The following is an 18175-nucleotide window of genomic DNA, read 5'->3' on the forward strand; positions in this document are numbered from 1 at the left end:
CCGACAAGAATGAAATTTGCCACGTCGTCTGATTTGAGCATGCGTATCAACTAAGAGCCACATATATACTAAGCAAAATGGACTATTTTCGAAAGTACCTGAGTAGTCAGCAGGGTGGTGTGCAGCCTACTGGTGCAGAAACGGTATGATTTCATGCCGGAGACGTATATGCTAAAATTTATGGTCGAATGCACTGACAGCCATAAGATGATGCCTTAGATATGTTGCATCATGGGCATATAGGGGTTGGGGACAAGTCAGTTCAGTAGTTTTCTCCGGTACACTCAGCAGCGTGGATCTCGATCTACCTCTGATTAAATAAAATCACAGTATTGCTAAAATTTGCATAAATAGGTTAAGTTCTCATTAAAGTGTTTCATTTTTAAACAGCGTTAATGCTAACGGTATCATATATGTGCCAATTCCATGTGAAGAGCTTAGCTGACGTTATTCCTACTAAGTAAGACGTAGCACATTTTATTTTTGTTTAGTGCTATGTCTTACTACCCAGATAACGACCTAGTGTAGTGTGTTCCAATGTCGGTTGACATCAGAATGAGTAGTCAAACTTTTAGGAATATCTCACACATGGCAGCCTATATCGACACTCTTCCACTAATTTATGTGTAATTAATATACTTACTGTGCTGTCTTTACCTGGGCAGAATGAAAATATGACACTAGCAAATGGACGCATTGTCATGTTCTGTTGACATATATTTGAATTTGTTGCAATGCAATGGTAGTCGATGAATGCCGAAGTATGTTTAAGTAGGTTTATGTGAAACCAAATGTTGCTTACAGTTCCAATAGGCATAATATATTTTTATTCATTTCTTTAAAGAATAATATTTCAACAGCGCCATTAGTTAGACAGTAAGACCCATCACCCAACAGAACAAAAATATTGGGTGATGTTTCTTACGTTGTAGGACTAGGCTGATGTTTAACTGTAACATCATTATAGTTTCTGCCTACCCTCTCACACTCTGGCAGCTTGTAACCCTCTTGCCAATTTTAAAAACGAAAATCACTGAGGATTTTTTTAAAAATGTATGTACAAAACAACATTGTTTCATTCATTAATTTATAATTTCTAACTTCATTGTCGAGTGGCCAATGACATTATCATCTTTGCAGAAACTGTAGTCGAAGTTCATATAACTTTTACATTTGTTTACAGTGAACCTTCATATTAGGTGAATGAATTAATTTGAGCATGAAGTAGTGTGTCATTCCATTCTGGCAACTTCAGATAATTCCAAAGCAATTGTTTAGCAATTAGGGTTGTTTGCAAGTCCAGTAGTGTAAGAAATTGACCCTGGTAGGCATGATGGCGGTGGGGTGGGGTATGTTGACATTGTACTGCTAGAACATTTGGTGTTGAATAGAATGTTTCATCTGCAGTCAGTGGGATTAGAGGCCACATTTTAAAGAAAATATCACATAGTTAACAGTCCATATTAATAATTGTACAGATTACAGTCTAATTGCTGTGGGCACATGTACTTGCTCTCAGGGATGGTACTGGCTTTAAAAAAACTTGTCGCCCAAACAATTTCCAACCTCAATATTTTGTCACCAATTTTCAAAAAATGTCATCATTTTCATATTACAGTACTGTCCATTTATCTTGACATCCTCGGGACCAAAGTAATATTGTTGACATAAGCGAATGTTTAGATAAATGGGGGGGCTCATACATCAGTATGAAGATATTATGTTTTAATATATGATATCTTACATCAATAAATATAATGAGACAAGTTTTGTAACTAGAGAAATCGCAGTTGTACGCAGCTTTCTGAGGCTGGTATTTGCATTTATAGAGATACCTTTCAGTAATCTGTGTGTCATTTTAATGTGGAGAAATATTCATTTTCAAGCATCTGTCATGTATATTATTGAGTTAAACATTGGGGGAGTTAAGAGAAGGAAAATGTCAACAGATTTTTGACTAGTCATTGTTATTCCTCATCTCAAGATTGCATAATTGGATTGTTGCATTTTCACACCAAAGCAGAGATGCCAGCAGATATTTCTATAGAAAGTTATGTACTTTTAACAAGAAATATGTTGGTAACTTCCGCTTGAAAGAATTCCACCTGTCACAGTTTCCACCAACAGTAGTTACTATTACTTTTTTTAATATTTTTATTTTGCATATTTAACTAACCATGCCATCAAATTCCATTCAGAGCATGATTAATTTTACAAGAATGATAATAATAATATAATACAGTAGAGCTGTCTTGAATGACTTTCGCTGTGAGCAACCACCTGTCATTTATGACCAAATCATCATGCATGAATCTATTTTATTATATAAATGCACTACTGAGAGCAAACACCTGCAGAATATGACCAACCATGATTTGTTTGGCAGAAAAATGTTTTGACACTACTTTAAATGACTGCATTGGAAACACATATAAACACAACTGACCTTTATTTTGTCCATTGTTACCATGGCCTCATAGGAGGGTTTATAGTCAAAATGCAGATAGTTCTAAGCAACACCACTAAGAATGACTGCCTCACAAGAACATAAACACCACTGATCTTTATTTAATCCTTTGCTAACAGGGCCACTTACGAGGATTTGTTCTATATATAACACAATTTGAGTCACGTATGTAGTATCATATGGTACAGACTGTAAACCAGAGTAAAGAACATCTTACTGTCATTGTAGTGCCAAATCATGTAAATCTCCAATATAGTTAAACATTTCTTATTCAGAGGAGTGGTCAAGGATGTGTTCAGTCAATACAACAGTTCATATCGTTTCTTTATCTTTGGCAAAAACTGCACCTTTTGAAAGGGTTTCACTGTTTATCAGGTTAATCTACTATGCTGTTTATCAGGTTAATCTATTCTGTTAGGCCTCTAAGTTTTTATTCCTTAATAAAATTTTGTTTTTGGATGGGTTAATTCAGTTTTAAGATGTACTGGTCATAGATGAGAAGAGCTTGTGGGATGTCCTGCTGTCCGTCGTCATCTGTCAGTTAGCACAAGTTTGTTATTGCTTCTCCTGCTAAATAACTTGTAGGATTGCGATGAAACTTCACACACACACACATTCATCCTGTTGTCTAATTGGTCCTAAATGTAAATGGTGCTGTTAGAACACATGGTATGGCCACCACAGTGGCCATTTTGAACACCATCTTATCACTGCTTTTAAATAGATGGTCATATCAGTATGGGGTTTTAGCTGTGCAATATATTTCTTTGGTACTAGTTAGTCCTAAATGATAATGGCACCAATCAGAATCCCAATAAAACAACTAAAGCAGCTATCTTGAAAATATTATTGCTATTCCTCTTGAATAAATTGTCATAGATTGTCACATTTTGCTACTCCTAGTGAATGGATAGTCATACTAACATGGAGTTTTCACCAAAAAAATTCTTATGATTTCTGGTTGGTCCTAAGTGGAAATGGTGCTGCTCATGTATCCAATGTGGCTGTTACAGAGTCATCTTGAGACTCTTGTTATCACCACTCTTCCTGAATGGATGGCAATACTTTATCAACATGGGTTTTTTAGACTTCTTATGTCATTGCTGAAAATGGTTCTATTCAGACATTTAGTTTGGCCACTGGCCATCTCTTGTTATCTCTACTTTTTGTGAATGAATGGTCATCTCAGTATATGGTTTATCACTGAAAGACTTGTCTGATTTGGTCATAAATAAAAATGGTTCCATCCAGTCTGACTTCCAATATTGCCACCACAAAAGCCTTCTTGAAAATCATACCAAGACTTCAAGATGACCAGTCATATTGACATTGTGTTTTCACCAGAAGCCTTCTTATGATATCAAGTTAGAACTAGATGGAAACACAATGTAGTGTGAATCTGATATCCAGTAGACCACCATGGCAGCCATCTTGAAGCTCCTGTTATTGTTACAGTATATACAGTAAGCACTAAGTGCAAACAACAAAGATCCTGATCTGTCATGGTCTGTGTTGTTTATTCTGCTTATTACTCCTAAGAAACTTCATAAACACTGATCTTCTGGCACATTATGTGATGGCACATTTGGGTCTGTGCTGTTTGTAGTAGGACTCATAAACGAATAAGTAATGTACCCCTACAAAAGTGGAGGTCACCAAAAGACTTCTTATAATGTCTTACTAGTCCTAAATTAATATGGCACTGACCTGACATCAAATATGGCCACCATAGTGGTTTAATCTTGAAAATCTTGTTATTGCTACTGCTCAAAGGAAAGTCGTGTTTCATCAGAAAAGTTCTTATGGTGTCTAGTTGAAAGTGATGCAAACTGACCCTCAATACTGCCACCAACTTGGTCATCTTGAAAATATTGTTATATCTACCTCACTGAAATGGATGGATGTATCAACAAGGAATTTTCACCAGTAGACTTCTTACGAGACCTAATTGGTCATTGATGAAAATGATGCCGTTTGTACATCCGGTATGGCTGTCTGAAAAATATTGCTGACACTACTCACCCCAATATATGGTCATATCGACATGGATTTTTCACCAAAAAACTTATAATGATGTCTGCTTGATAGTTAACAAAATGGTGAGAATTTAACATCCAATATGTCCACCAAAGCAACTAATTTTAAAATCTTGTTATCCCTGAAGAATATTAGATATGGTTTAAACACTCTACAGTTAAAAAGAAGTTGTCTTGGATTACTGAAATTCTAAAGTGTAATAACTTTTATTTATTCAGACTTCATCCCTAACTTACCAAACTTAAAATCAAATTCATTTGTTCCACTTCATCTAATTTACCAGTGCAAATTAACATAATTGACTGTACCATAGCAGACCTGCCAAACCTCCCTCTTTTTGCTGGAGATTCCCAAAATCTGACCATTTCTAGCCCACCACCACCACCACCATACTACTACCACAATTTTATTTTTCTCCTGGAAAAATTTGTTTCATACTACAACAAAAAATAAATTGCAAGAAAAATTTGTTTCATATAAGGAAGAAACAATTTGAAACTACCCAGCAAATAAGAACAGAAGTTCTTTAAAAGTACGTTAAAGTTGTTGCAAAATTGAATCCTTATGTTTTTTGTCTAAATGAAAACTTGTCTACTGTCTAAATGAAACGGAGATTTGGATGAAATTGGAAAAGTAAAAAAAATATAAATCTTCTTACCAAGTTTCTTATTACTTGGAATTTCCTTGCCTAACTTCTGGAAGTGATTCATCTGCATCCTTTTGAAAGACTTGCGATTCAAGTTTCATTGTTGCCTGTGGTAAGTGTGACAATCCTCCCTGAAATAACTGAAATCTCCCTGAGAATTTTTCAAAATCTCCCCGATGAATATCTTTGGTGTTGGCAGGTCCACCATAGTAATGTTCAAGGGAATACCAAATGTAAAATCAAGTTAGCTATTGTCAGTCATAACCATAAAGACTGCCCAGGATTGATAGCATAAGTGTGAAACATGATTTTTTTTCTGTTTATAAAAGCACCAGGTTATGGACATATTTCATGGTGTCAGAAGAGGTTGTGGGTTTTGTTCTTTTTTACCATTTTTTTTATTTAAAATCATAGTTTTAGAAATTTAACCATGTTGGAAAGGATGTTTGGGAGCAAAAATAATCATGTTTGTCATGCTATGTACATGTAGTGTGGTCCGATAGATATGCTGGGGGGAAAGAGTGAAAGTAAAAAAATAACTTTGTACTTCTTGCATTATCCTTAATTGTTGCTTTATGTGGACATTGAAATTATGGCAAATTCACAATGTTCAGAACTTTCTGAGGCACTTGATTAAAACCCCCAATTTCTTATTAATCTTAGTGTCTGTATTTTGTTACCACACACACACATGAATAAAGGAACTACGATTTGTAATAATTTAAATTAAGAAAATGATTACCAGTTTAAAAATTCTTTTCATATTGGCCATGCAGAAGAGGTCATCACAATGGAAGAAAAGAAAAATCATGAGACATTTGCACATAAAACTTTGGGAATGACTGAAACATGAACTTACATTGTTTTTACTGGTTTGATTACAAATGCATTATGACAGAGCAACACTAAGAACATCTTTCATTTAATCCAAATTTCTCCACTTCAGATGTTATAGTCATATGGTAAAGTGACCTTTGGGACTAAGCTGATACCTGTAGTTTTACATGTACACGTACTTGAATTCCTGATAACTTGTCCCCAAATTCTTGATTGCACAATAAAGCATTTCTCCAATGTTCTCAATTGCAAAAAGATATGATTTTCAGCACTTTTTTGCCTGCAGTGTGAGATAATTGCCTGAGAGATGTGATATTTTTAAATTGGATAATCAGCTTTTGTGCAGACAGTATAAATAATAAGAAAAAGTTATAAATGCAGAACAAATTGGTAGTTTAAAATTGTGAAGAACAACTTTAACTTTTAAAATGTAGAGTCACTTTATGCACTGGCAGATAAGGGTTTATTGCATTTGCCTGAAGTCATGGAAAGAAATGACTAGACTCTACATTGAACATCAGCAGCCCAGGGTTTACTTGAAGTCAGAAAAAGAAACAAGTGCACTTTTCATTATACATTGGCAGATCTGTCTATACTGTATCTTTGCTTGAAGTCACAGAAAAACACAAGAAGACTACATTACACATTGTAAAATCAAAGTCTATAATGCATTTTTGCATATATGAATAGAAATAATCAATACACAATGATGTGCTGATACATTATACATTGACAGATCACAATGTCCATCATTTTATTATTGATTGCAGGTAGAAAGGTTGTGTGATCGTGCTTCATCCTCTACGCTTCTGGATGACCGAAGAGATGCAGTCAGAGCACTCAAAGCCCTGTCCAAGGTTAGTAATCACAAAACATATCGCTTTAACTTGATTTTTTGTAAAATGCTTAAATTTATATGCAGTTTTACTATTTGAATATTCGTAACCAGTATTTGATTCATATTTGAACATTGTGATGTCATCGTCAAATCTTTACCATTGTCACCGATGACATCAGCTGAATCTGAACAACAAAACTCAAAATTTTGTAAACGCTACCTGTATGATTTATATATCAAGTGATTATGTGATGATCTTGTCCATCCATATGCCTGTTCATCAGTTAACAGTTTTGTTTCTGCACAACTTGAGTTGTCCATCATCTCCAGTTTTCACACTTTGTGGATGGTTGGCACTTAGAGAAAGAAAGAACCCTATTGATGATGGGCACATCAGTTCAAAAGGAACATATGTATGCAGGGCTCAAAATTAACGGTAGTCCGCTAGCCTGAGGCTAGCAGATTTCCAGTCGGACTAGTAACTTTCATAATGTTAATAGTCCGATGGGCTAGTAAGTTTCGGTTATCAATAGTCAGCGTTTTTTTACGCCATTCCCTAATAAAGACTTGATTTAGCAGATGTTCTGTAGAATCAAAGCAGTGGCCATTGTAAACATAGTCATAAAATATTAGCATGAAAAGATGAAGTCGATTTCTGCCTTGGAAAGGTATGTTTTGCTATAACAAGAATCCATCCGATTTTGTGCATTTCACTTAACAGTGCAAATTATGGTCCCATCATTAACAACAGAAGTTTGGTAATTGATCCTAATTAATCTGATAACGAATTAAATGAAAATATGACGTGGTATCACACTTTATTCACTCAACCACAGTAACAAACTACAAAGCAGTATACCACACAAAAGAACACGGCAAAAACTATTCAAAGAAATTAGTTTGCACGTTTTTTTTGTTTAAGGTTCTTTTTTTTTTTGGCTTGCTACCCAAATGCTCCAACAGTCACAAACAGGAAACTACATATTTTACATTTCCATCGAAATAATTATAAGAATTAGATCAATTTATTACGATTACGTTATTGACACATCCTTTCCATACAACTACTTTTTCTATGATGAAAAGAATAGTTTTTATGTTTTTCCCTTACAAGAATGAACAAATAATTGAATGCACGTGGAGATATCCAAGCAGAATGTCGTACATTTGTTGGGAATTAAAATCTCTGAGCATGGGCATCTAAGATTTGAAAATTTTCCACCTTATTATTAATTTTAACAATACATTGAGGTTCGATTAATTAGGAACAATTACCAGACTTATGACTTATGATACCGTAATTGGAGCTGTTAAATACAACACGCCGAGTGTCAGATGGCTTCGTTTGATGGGAACACACCTTTTCCAAGCTGAAACTAACACTATCTTCTGATGCTAATATTTTATAACAGTGTTTACAATAGCCACTGCTTTGATCATGCAGAACATCCGCTGAAGTTAAGTCTTTGTTAGGGAGAGGCCATTTAATTATGGGAGGGGGCAAAGACACGTGTTTTGAAACGTGTTTCTTGCTCTGACTTTCTAATATAAAGGACAATGTGCCATTCCTTTTCCTGCTTAAAATAATTCGCGTCAGCTATACTATAACATCTTGTATTTCAAAACAAGGCACAATTCTCTCCTTATAAGACAGGCAAAATGTGGCATTTGATAGGTGTTCAGCCACTGGAAAAAAAGCAAAAGTTGAATGAGAATGATGAGGAATAATTCTTATGATAGGAAAAAGTGTAATGGAAAATTTCAGAAGAAATGGGCAAAAGACAGGGAATGGTTGAATTATGATGAGGAAAGGAACGTTATGTGGTGCAACTGTAACGCAATTCGCAAAAACAAACACACAGAAAACATCCAGTTTTGCTGCGGGTTGTTTGAACTTTAAAATTAAATCCGTAAACGTACATGAAAGATGTGTGACATTGTTTTGTGAAAAGGACTAGTAAAGATTTGGCAGGACTAGTAAATTTCTCAGTATACTAGTCCTTCTGGCTACAAAGAAATTTGTGTTATATTTGAGCCCTGTGTATGCCCTGCATCTTTTGTACCTCATCTATCTGACTGTCAACAATAGCTTGTTACCACTCTGGAGTCCATATTTCTTGATTTAATTTTAATCAAACATATTAATGAGGTGATCTTGTCTCTGAATTACTAACCTTGTTACTACTCTAACGGTCGTATTTCTTTTCCGATTTATGTTCATGTAATCAAAGTCTTGGACATATTCAGTAATGAGCAAGATAAACATATTATGCTAATGAGGTGACCTTGCATATCATTGGCTGAGTTTGTTACCACTTGAAATGTTGATAAGTGTGATTATGAGCAAGATCTCAGCATGTTAATAAGGTAATATTGTATTTGATTGGCTTGTTTGTTACCAATCAGAAAAATGAATTTGGATTGGATTTTGCTCCATCTTGGTAAGCTTATGATATCATTTTCTTTGATGGGTTTTATATCTGCACATATTAAGATTAAGATGAAGATTTGTTGAGGTTGTTACCTTTCTAAATCTAGATACTATTTTGCATCCAGTTTCTATAGAGCTTGGTAAAAGTGGTTTTAATATCTTTAGTATCTTGGATTACTTTGATTATGAGGAAGAGGCTATGCTTATGAATTATGCATTTATGTTCAGAAAGAATTTCAGTCAGGACGTAGTAAAATAGGAAAAATCAGCACAATAAAAGTTGAGGCTAGATTACATACAGTACAGCTCATGCGAGTTTTCATTTCTCCACACATTGCAGTATGGATGGCGAGATCATGGAGATTATTCAGAGTTGCTCAACCATTGCCAGCATGTGTCATGATGGAGTTGCTACAGCTTCATGCACAGAATAGCTCTGCACTGGATTCTTTCATGTGTAGTTTCTTCTAATCACCGCTATGGATATGGCCACCACAGTGGCAGTCTTGAAAATTGTATCACTACTTCTCTTGAATGGATGGTCATATCAACATGGGCTTTTCACTAAAAGACTTTCTTACTATGCCTAGTTGATCCTAAAAAGAAAATGGTGCCATTCTGGTGTCCAATATGGTTGCATTTGGGATTCTGCTTGACTAACTCCTTGGATGATCATGTCATCATGGGGTTTTATGTCCAATTAGTTGTAAATGAAAGTGACACCTATCTGATATTGAATATGGCCATCATGGCAGTCATCTTGAAAATCTTGTTATCACTACTCCTCCTGAATGGATGATCATATCAACGTGAGGTTTTCACTGAAAGACTTCTTATGACGTCTAGTTGGTGATAAGTATAAATGATACCAATCTGACATCCAGTATGGCCACCATTGCAGCCATCTTAAAATCATGTTATTTTAACAAGTGATATTGATCTCATCAGCAGACTTATTATGGAGTTCAGTTGGTAGTGAATGAAAATTGTGCCGATCTGATGTCCAGATCTTGTTTTTGCTACTTCTAAATGGAAAGTCATATCTTGATTATAATGTTATCGCTTCTTCTATTAAAATGGATGGCTATATCAACATAGGGTTTTAAGCAATAGACTTGTGATACCTTGTTGGTGCCAGTTGTACACAAATCTTGTTTTCACTGCTTAGCCTGAATAGATGATCAATATGATATAAGGTTTTTGCCAAAAGACTTTAATGACATCCTGTATGTGCACCACAGCAGATTATTTTGAAAATCTGCTGAAGAATATTAGAGATGGTTCAACACTCAGTAGTTTAAAGAAAGTATGGTTTTATCTTGAATTCCATGAAATTCGTTTCACATTGTAGAGCATGATCATTCTCTTAGAGGGACTTTTGTTTATTCTTCTAAATTAAATTGTATATAACATCAGTGTTATCAGCTGAATGTCAGATGAAAAGACAATGCATCAAATCATCACATTGTTTGCAAGAAATGGAGGTCATGTGCTCACATCTGCTTGAGTCATGTAAAATCATGCTCATATTTTCGCTATGCATGCATTCTTTCCCCATTAAAACTATTTGAATGGTGCTCTCTATTTCTTAGGAAGTTTTGTATGCAGCCTTAATTCATGATCAAATTGGTTAAACAAGCTTCTCTTCACAAACATGTCTGTGTAAAGCAGACACATTGACATTGTTGGCGAGGATATTCTTAGCATCATGTATATTAATATATATTGAGAGGGAGGGAATAGGTTGTGAGCAGTCACTGAAAAATGTGCTGCAGCATACTTTAGTTACATCTGAAAGTGAATGTGAAATTTTAAAATTAACCATGATTGGGAAAGGTGTACAAATTGAACCACAAGAATAAGTGAGAAGGTAAGAGATAGCAAAGGAGAGGATTTTAATCAGAGCTAAAAAATTAAAGACACAAGACTTCTCTGAAATGATGTTTTTATTGACAAAAATGCAATCATAAAGAAGATTGATTTTTCTAATGGCATCCAGTTGTAAATCACTCTGACGTCTCAGCTGTTCCATTGGTGGTCTTTATGTTTTTGCAGTTCAGATGTTGGTCAGTAATGTTGACAAGTCCCCTGCATTGTGGAGAAGCACAAGGCATGAGTTGTGATGGTAATTTGAAGGCATTTACTCCACCACCATGAAGCTTTGGCATGGAGCAAATGTAGAGGAGATTAACCTCCCCTCCACATTGCATGGGTGAAATGAAAAATCATTTGACCTGTGTTTTTATACTACTGCATAAGCCTGTCTAGTGAAATAGTCCACTGTTGATCTATGTAAGCCAAGTGTGCAGTACAAGACCAACTTGGGCTTCTTGTTCCATGTCTTGATTGTCATTATTATTAGCATGATGATAAAAATGCAGGGATTTGACCCAAAGAAATAACATGGATTACTCATGACTAACCTGTTGTACGAGTTTTCAAAGTCAGAATTGTATATTATGACTTAAGAACCCATGTAGTTTTGGTTTGATTTAAAGTTTGCGTCATATAATTTCAGAAATTCCGGGTTGAAGTTGGGACCCGAGCTATGGATATTCTGGTGAGGGTTCTAGAGACAGACAGGTCAGTAGAGTCCCTAAAAGAGTAAGTCCTACTCTGCATTGAGCATGCCTCTTTTAGCATATTCTTTCAAATTTAAAAACAAATTTTGTTTAGGCAGTATTCGACCCATTATTTGGCAAATAGGTTCAGATTACAATCTAATTCATCTATAGATATGAGGGGCAAAAACAGTTCCCTATTTGCACCACTGTTTGTAAACAGTTTGCATTTCTTCCTACAGAAGATGTAAACAGATTACCAAGGTACTTGCTATTATGCTAATACGTAATTACTCCTAATAAACTGCATAGATCTAGCTATGCAAGTGCATTATATATGGCAGATTTGGGTCTGTGCAGTTTGAAGTTGAACCTGACTTATAAGTGAGTATATACTGTAAACGGATCATTCAGTCTATCATAGATACCAAACATACAGTTAAATGCACACATCAGTGAAAAGTCATTTAATATATGATATACTTCCATGTTCTAAACTTTGTATAGGAGCCAGAGTTACTGTCAGTATTAAAGGTCACTAATATACAAGTATGTCAGCATTAAAAGATCAAAGGACTGAAAATAAAGTCCAGGACCCACATAGTCAGCTGCCTCCATATTCTCTGAGAAAGGCACATATAGGGCTCTTCATAGGATTTTTAAAATTGCAATTCAGGACTCCTTTCTTGTAAAACAGATGTATAGTGTAAAAAAATGATTTTATGACAGTTAACATGGGAGTTATATTCCTCTGACAAAAAGAATAAATCCAAAAAATTTGGTACTATTTTCTAAATATGGTATATATAAAAAAATGCAGGTGTTCCAAATATTGAATAAGGATTTATTTTAAAACGATACTGAGTAATGTTTATCAAAGAGAGGTGTCAAATTGGAAGCACGTGTAAGTTGTCTTTTGATCAAAATGATCATTAGGAATTGACAATCATTTAATAGGTGTCTTACTTTCCTTGTCATCTAATCTATGAAGTTTTCACTTAATCCCATTACAATCACACAAACTTTATTTAATAGCTCACTCACTACATGATTCATACTCATTTGATAGAAACGGATGAAATACAAGGAAGTGTCACTGACAAAAAATCTTGTATCAAGGACTCAGCTGTTGGAATTTTCGTTATCCAAAAATGAAAAGTATGCATACTTGTATGCATCATTTAGTGTCATAGAAAACCCTGACTGGTACATTAGCTTGTAACATTTGGGACTTCCTTTCAGAACCATGGGTTGGATAATAATGTGAGTCCTGAAATCGGGGAGAAGATTTTCAAGTTGAAAAATTCATTATCATTGACATACATGATACAGTGCATATTTATTTTGTCACTATTTATATGTACATTTACAAATATTTCACATGCACATAAACATTTATTTGTTTTGTACATTTTTATTATTATTTATTTGAATCAATGTATCCTGTTGTACATAAAAACTTTATTGAAAATTAATCAGATAGTGAATTGTTCACAGAGACATTTAGAAAGAGTTGTGCCTCTGGAATAAAAACCGTTTGTCATTGATTTCAGATTGTTAAGTGCATATTCAGTACTATTTTTAACCATCAAAAGTCTGTCAAAGAGAACATGGCTGTGCTAAAATTAACAGACTAGGTAACAGTACCATGCAAACCTAGAATTTTCTGTAAAATTTTCACTTGTGGATAATTTTGTTAAATGAAAATTTTCTTTATTTTTATCAATGAAACTGCAGCACATAGATGGATTGATGTATACCATTTTGATTGTTAATCGTTTTTAGCTCTGTTGGTCATAGATCAGAAAAGTTTATGCAATGTCCTTTTGTCTGGCATATATTGTCTGACATTCACTAGTACACTGATGCTACCTAAACTGTACTACTACTATGAGGATTGCCACCAAATTTTACAGACACTCCTCCCAAGGTCTTGTTGAGCCTAGTTAAAAATGATGCCTCACTGACATTCTGTTTTGACTTTGAATGTCATTTTCAAACTATTATTATAGGTACTAATCCCAAACAGATGGTCATATTGACATGTGGTTTTCACTTCTTATGATGTAGAGTTGGTTGTAATTGAAAATGGTCTAGGTCTGACATCCAGTATGGCTGCCATGGTGGAATTTTGAAAATTCTGTTACTGGTGCTTCTCCTGAATGGATCATTATATTAACTTTGGTTTTTTAACTAAAAGATTTGTGATGTCTGCTTGATTTTAAATGAAAATAGTGTTAATCTGGCATCCAGTATGGCTGCCATGGTTTCCATTTTTTAGATCTTGTTATCAATATTCCTGAACAAATGGTTGTATTAACATGGGGTTTTCATGAAAAGACTTGGTTGAACTTAGATGAAAAGTGTACCGATCTGACATACATGAATGTTATGGCCAGCTTGAAAATCTTGTTGATACTCCTGAACAGATGGTTGTATTAATATGGGTTTGTCACAGAGTGAATTCTTGTAATGTCTAGTTGGTCTTAAATGAATATGGTGCCAATCTGACATCCAGTATGGCTGCAGTGGTGGCCATCTTCAAAATCTTGTTAAGGCCACCCCTGAATGGGTGGTCATATTTATATGGGGTGTTCATGAAAAGACGTTTTACCATGTTATGTTGCTCCTAAACAAAAATAATGCAGATTTAAACTTCATGATGGCTATCTTGAAAATTGTTTTATTGCTTTTCTTCCTAATTGGATCGTCATACTGACATTGGGTTTTCACCAAAATACATTATTAGTTTGTCTAATGGGTCCTAAATGAAATTTTCACCCATGTGACATCAATGACTGCCACAGCAACCATCTTGAAAATATTGTTAATGCTATTCCACCTAAATGGAAAGTCATTTCTACAGGGATTTGTCAACAAGATTTCTATGATGTCTTGCTGGTCCTGAAGGAAAACGATGCCAACCTAGTAGGACAACTATGTTGGCCATATGCAGGATCTTATAGCTACTCCTTTTGAATGGTTGGACATACTGACATGTGGTTTTCTCCAAACGACTTCTTATGATACCTAGTTGCCCTAAATGGAAATGGTGCCAAGGTTACATACAATATGGCTTCCATAATAGCCATCTTAAAAATCCCATCATTTGACGATTGTAATGTTCAATAATACCTCAGATTACAGAATGGCAGTGTTCTAAATAATTTGGATAGCAGTGCCAATTTAATCCATCTATTTTGCATTCTGATGCATTGTTGAATTTTGATAATTGGTCAGTTGGTTGAATTGGCACTTCAGCACATTGGCTGTATCATACCAAGGAAGTGGTAGTTAAAGGCCTTTCCCAAGGGCATACTGAGACAGCTGATCTGGGCTGGTACCAACCCTGGGACCCTTTGAAGGCAGGTGCTATACACTACCAGCTGTGATACCATTACTTCCTGGCAAGTGCAGGAACCACAATATTTATATGTATAATTGAAGAGATTGCCCATTTAAAGAGGTTCTTTTAATTTTGAAACTATATTAGATCCAGGGTTTAGGTTGAGTCTGTGGAGGAGGATGCTGGTTTATAGAGGGGCCAGTTAGAGAAGGTTTCATTGTATCTTATTGGTATAAACTCTTTACAACATTCAAGATGATCATAATAAATCTCATTAATCTTTTATAATGCATAATATCCTTTTTTGTTGCAGAAGTGATGCTGAAATTACAGGCTATGCCCTCGACACATTGTGCCATATCATGTCAGATGAAGTCACAGATGATGGTATATGCATATTTTCTTCAAAAATGTATTCCATGAAACCATTTTTAGCTTAAACTACGTTTTTTTTTTGTGTGTGTCCCAGCATGATAATTGTTAATACAGTATTTTAAATCAAAGCTTTTGACAGCTTGTCAAGTCTTATTTTATCATCTCTGTTGTTACCTTCTATCAAGAAATGCTATTAGCTTCCTTTAAAGAGTTTATAGGCATTTATAGATTGAAAAATGTCCCTATAAATATAATGTTGCCAACTGTAAACAGCGTTGACCCAGATGGGCCATTGTGTAAAGGCAGATCACAATTTACAATAGTTGTTTAATTTTTTTTATCCCATGGTATAACAGTAGGTAATCTATGTGTTTTGTTATACTTGTAATCTGCTGTGGCATAAAACAACAGCTTATGATATGGGTCTAACCTGTTATGCTTTGATTTGCCATGGCATAATACAACAGCAGATGATATGTTCTGTATTTCTTTGATCTGCCATTGCATAATACAACAATGTATGATATGGGTCTAACCTGTTATGCTTTGATCTGGCTGCTACAAGTAATCTGGTTTTACCATGTCTGTTTACTTTAGACCTGCCAAGGCACAATACAGTAGCAGATAATATGGCTCTAACCTCGCATACCGTTGATCTGTTATGGCATAATGTAACAGCAGATAACATGGGTCTACCTTGCTATACTTTTGATTTGTTAGGGCATCATGTAACACCAGATAGTATAGGTCTACCTTGTTATACTTGATACTATAGCAGATAATCTGGGTCTACCATGTCTGTTATTCCTTAGCTCAACCTTGTCATAATAGAACAGCAGATAATGTCTGCTTTGTTATACATCATATGACAGCAGATAATCTGCGTCTACAATGTCTTTTATATTTCTGATCTGCATGCCATAATGCAACAGCATTAATAGATATCTAATTGTACTCATAAATAATGTGAGGTTCCATTTGACAAGTCTGGCTTCAGATCAGAACTTGACATATTCACTAAGATTCTGCAATGTTAATAAAACTAAGTTCTTGTCTTTGTTCCAGCTAGAATCGGACAATGGTTGTCCTTAAAATAATAATACAGAGCCACACACAGGTTTTTAAAAGGTCACTTAAATCTGACTTAATCAGAGGACATATCCAGCTATTAGCATGTATCATTTAACAAAAATATGAGACATCTAGGCATCTTACAATCTTGAAGGCTATAAAAGTGCTTTTATATGATTATCTTTTGCATCTTTCCAGAAATCTAGGCCAAATTTGACTTCATTGAAAATGTCTATAGTGTTTTTTCAAGATCAAGACTAACACTGTTTTCCTGTTTGCCTGAAACCAGTTGTCTAATGCTATATGCTTTGAAAAAAATTATATACCCAGACATACATCACTTATTAAATGAATTGTGGAACCTTAAATAGCATATTTTTTAATACACCCCTCACCCCTTCCTCTGGGAGTATATAGTAATCCTTGTGTCTGTCCATCCATTCTTCTGTCTGATGCACATTCTCATTAGTGTAACCAGTCATTCATACAGTACTTGATTGATTTCCATGAAGCTTGGTAAATATTGTGGTCATCGTGTGAAGGTATGTATATTGACAAATCTCTTTTTTTTGCCCCCCCCCCCCCCCCCCCCCCCCCCCGCAGTCTCAGCTCTACTGGTCATGTTCTGGCAAAGAGCTCATGAGATGATGAGATGGTCTATTGTCCTATCATCCATCTGTCTGTTTGCACAAGTTTGTTATTGCAACTCCTCCTAAATTACACACATTCATCCCAAGATCCAGTTGGTCCTATATTACAATGATGCTGCTCAGATATTTTGTTATTGTTACTTTTCCTAATCAGATGGTAATACCAACAGGGCATATCATAAACAAGATTTCTTATGATGACTGGATGGTCCTAGATTATAATGTTGGCAGTCATTCAATATGGCCACAGTGCCAGCCTTCTTGAAAATCTTGATAATTCTACTCCCAAACGGAGGGCCCCAAGTGGTCTAAAGCAATCACCGTTCGGAACACTGCTATCTTACCTCTGTCTGCGTGGGTTCGAGTCTCAGGCTTGGTTAATGTGAGAAAGCCTGCCAGTAGCTTCTCATGGATCGGTGGTTCTTCCCAGGGTTCTTCCTCCACCAGTTATACTGGCCGCCATGTATAACAACGTATAACTTATTTAAATACTTGTAAACAAAATATTTTGACCTGGTTCACATATCCAGTGTCAAACCTTACTTCTCCTGAATCCTTGGGTTAGCTCACACTTGTATTGGCCACACACACCCTTCATGGATCCACCATGCATACAAGTTTACAGGTCAACACTTCCATCGTTTTTTTGGCCTTGATGGTTGCACATACTTCAATCCCCATACAGACAGACATACAAACAGCTAGACTGACAGCTTGATACGCCTGTACACAGCTAAAATAAAACCACACTGGTCGTATTGAAAAGTATGGAATTAAAATCTATAAACACATGCTACTAAATTAAACTCTTAATAGCATCTTGTAACAGTACAAAGGTTCTTAACATTTCAAATCCACGTAGTGATAAAGCAACATTTCACTCTACCTTATTAAAACTGAATATGCTTCACATATT

General features: G+C 35.3%; 1 protein-coding gene across 1 annotated transcript in view; it reads left to right on the forward strand.

Moving 5' to 3' along the window:
* The first annotated feature begins 15 nt into the window (after positions 1-15).
* Positions 16-18175, forward strand: part of LOC149803574 (general vesicular transport factor p115-like) — an 88364-nt gene continuing 70204 nt past the window's right edge. The window contains exons 1-4 of the mRNA XM_089953315.1: positions 16-143; positions 6758-6844; positions 11775-11839; positions 15477-15550. Coding sequence (XP_089809441.1) covers positions 78-143; positions 6758-6844; positions 11775-11839; positions 15477-15550 — 292 coding nt within the window. The 5' untranslated portion in view covers positions 16-77. The remainder of the gene's footprint in view (positions 144-6757; positions 6845-11774; positions 11840-15476; positions 15551-18175) is intronic.

Source organism: Sinohyriopsis cumingii, chromosome 3 (genome assembly GCF_028554795.1).
Source record: "Sinohyriopsis cumingii isolate HCF-2022 chromosome 3, ASM2855479v2, whole genome shotgun sequence".
NCBI classification, from domain to species: domain Eukaryota; kingdom Metazoa; phylum Mollusca; class Bivalvia; order Unionida; family Unionidae; genus Sinohyriopsis; species Sinohyriopsis cumingii.